This window comes from Sinocyclocheilus anshuiensis, unplaced genomic scaffold (genome assembly GCF_001515605.1).
Source record: "Sinocyclocheilus anshuiensis isolate Anshui unplaced genomic scaffold, SAMN03320099.WGS_v1.1 scaffold804, whole genome shotgun sequence".
Lineage (NCBI taxonomy): Eukaryota > Metazoa > Chordata > Actinopteri > Cypriniformes > Cyprinidae > Sinocyclocheilus > Sinocyclocheilus anshuiensis.
Window position 1 is genome coordinate 643,665 of NW_015557098.1, and position 3,182 is coordinate 646,846.

The 3,182-nt window shown below is 37.0% G+C and overlaps 1 protein-coding gene across 1 annotated transcript in view; it reads right to left on the minus strand.

Moving 5' to 3' along the window:
• The window catches only part of LOC107677457 (valine--tRNA ligase, mitochondrial), a 23,641-nt gene that overhangs the window by 12,718 nt on the left and 7,741 nt on the right, over positions 1-3,182 (minus strand). Inside the window, exon 10 of the mRNA XM_016472366.1 lies at positions 1,473-1,600. Within this exon, the coding sequence (XP_016327852.1) occupies positions 1,473-1,600 (128 nt within the window). The remainder of the gene's footprint in view (positions 1-1,472; positions 1,601-3,182) is intronic.

Consider the following 3,182-nt stretch of genomic DNA (forward strand, 5'->3'; position numbering starts at 1 on the left):
TTATATTATATTATATTATATTATATTATATTATATTATATTATATTATATTATATTATACAACCTAATACATGCTAATTTCTTTACTTGCATGCAGCATTTTAACCCACAGAGATCTAGGCATTAAAATTAATAATGCATCTCCTTTTTCCCAATTCTGAAGTTGTTTTTAACCAGGCCAATGGTTAGCATTTTCAATAATGGTCTGAAAGCACATTTAGACTTTTGGGCTGAATTTCGGTAACATGCTGAGTTTGTAGGGTTGCTTTAGACCTGGATACCATATTATATATACTTCCCACCATTTTAGGAGGCTGAATGTGGATAAGTTGATCTCAGAGCCCTTTCATGCTCTCTGTAGTTTCATGATCTTGAGATATTCCTACAGCTCGCTGACCTTCTGTAATACATACTGCTAATGCATATGTAGAGGCCTACAGTACAGATGCTTTGACCTTTATAAATGTCTTTCCATTGAGACAGACCTTCAGTATGTTCATCTCAGAGCCCTCTGAAAGTTTCACAATCCTGAGATATTCCTACATCTCACTGACCCCTTTAATATATACATTTAGATGCCTGCAGTTTCTTTGACATTTATAAAAAAAGTCTTTCCAACATGCTAGAAGACTGAGAAATGTTTCTCAGAGCTTCCTGACACTCAAACTGAATGGGTTTCTTTGTGTAAATAATACAGATCGATGTTCACACCAAGGACAAATAACTATAACTATAGCTACAGTATAATTCTGAAAATTTTTAATTTTTAATCATCATTTTAATTATTTTCTATGAGAGTATGGAAATACACATCACAGCTATAACGATAACGAAACGGAGGAAAGATATCGTTGGAATCACTTTCAGAACAATTTTTCAAGCTGATGAACGATAAAAACATTGACAGCCAATCAGAATCCACCTGACTTTAAAAAGCTTGAGCATTTAAAGCGACAGAAAACAAAACTTCAGCGTGCGCTTATAATAATCAAAACTTTATCGTCCACTGGTGTGGACACTAATATAGTTATTGTTCTTAAACAGGCCTTAAGTATTAAGGAGCTTGAAAAGTATTAATTTTTGCTATCATTCGAAAAAAGTCTCATGTCAGTGTTTTAGGGGTCACAATCATTTTCAATCATTAAAGAAGTTGGGAATTAAGAAACAACATATCATATAAGTCAAATACTTATGTCAAATAATTGCTGAATTTATACCAGAAGTCTTTGCCTATATGTAGAATATAGATATATGTTTTTTTTTTAACAATAGATCAGTTTATCTAATGGGTTTTTACAGCTTTTGGCAGTCGGATTAAACCTTGACTGTGAAAGGTGAAGTGATGATAAAATGAACCTAAATCCTAAAGTGCACAATAATTGCTGCCATCCCAAATAATCACATGATAAATAATGTAATAATGGTTATGTAATAATTGCAATAAAAAGTAAATTGTAAAATGATCTCTCTACCTCTAGCCACTGGCCGCAGTCTGAGGTCATGATCCCATTTCCTCCAATCACAGTGAGGCTTGGGAGTGAATGTCTCTGAGAGAGCAGGAAGTCAGTGTGGTCATGAGCTGGTGTCACTTTAACAGCACCTATGAAGGCAAAGTTGAAAGACAGGAGCTGAGACTAAAGGTGCAGTCACAAATTTCCCAGGCAAAAACATTTTCACTGCCTATTGTCAATAATGTGGCAATGTATGAAGCACAGCTCACACAGAAGTCACTTTAAACTTGTAAACTTTAAAGGCTTGCTGCGATAGACGGTGTTTTCGGTTATACCGGTGTTAAAGGGACAGTTCACCCAAAAATGAAAATTTGATGTTTATCTGCTTACCCCCAGGGCATCCAAGATGTAGGTGACTTTGTTTCTTCAGTAGAACACAAACTGAGATGTTTAACTCAAACCGTTGCAGTCTGTCAGTCATATAATGCAAGTGGATGGGAATCACGGCTAAAACATACAATAAAACTAAAAAAAAACATACACAAACAAAACCAAATTAAACCCTGCGGCTTGTGACGATACATTGATGTGTAAAGACACAAAACGATCGGTCTGTGCAAGAAACTGAACAGTATTTATATCGTTTTTTACCTCTGATGCACATAAATGCCTGAACTGTACTGCGTGTCCTCGACACAGCCGGCGCGTGAGGCGGCGTCTTCTTGCTCGCTTTACAGCGGATCGCAGACTTATAAGTGCATTACCGCCACCTATCTCTCAAATGGACCATTGACACTCTATCTACAATCTCAATGCCAGTTCAGGCATTTATGTGCATCAGAGGTAAAAAAACGATATAAATACTGTTCAGTTTCTTCAGATAAACATCAAATTTCATTTTTGGGTGAACTACCCCTTTAAGCCGCAACACCGGTTATGTAATTTGCCTACCGCGGCACCGCTCCCCACCGTCGTTTTGATTTTTTTTTATAGTAACAAAAATCATTTAGCCTAGTTCAGTGAGGACAGACACTTTATCAGGAGTCAGATTTTATTTATCACGTGAGGAGAGTGAGTCGAGCTGACTGACAAGAGTGAGGTGAGAAAGACAAGACGATGGCAGAAGATTGTTTAGAAAGGAAATGCAAAGGCGCGATAGGAGGAGTGCGATAGTTGAGTGATAACGGAACTCCAACCCTTTCACCATTTGTATAATCACTCCACTTTTGGTATTTCTCACAGCGATTGTCATGGCAGACGCCCAAATCCACTATAATTTAAAAAATACTGTTTTTGTGTCACGGAATGTAGTTTTAAGAGTTTTTTTAGGTGATAATGTACTTATTTAGACTTCAAATATGCGGTTTGTTAATAAAGATAATGTCTATTTGAAAATTTGCTTCAACGTCTTCGGAGATGTGAGCTCTAGGGCGTCAGCGGCCGTTTAGCGCTCATGAACCTGCCGAGAGCAGCCTCACCTCGGCCAGATCTTCTGGAATTTTCCGCTGGGTCTGATGTCTCTATAGTGGTTAAACATGAGATATAATTTGTTTTGTGTAAATCTCACTGGCAGTCTTTGGTCTCATTAATCTATTATTTGTTCCAGTGCAAATAGTTTTGGCTGAGGGCAAAATCTCAACATGTTATATTTTATATACCTTTAATGCTGTATATCAGAGCGCTGCCTTTGTACTTTTGACTGAATTGTCTAGCAACTTTTATGGTGCCTGT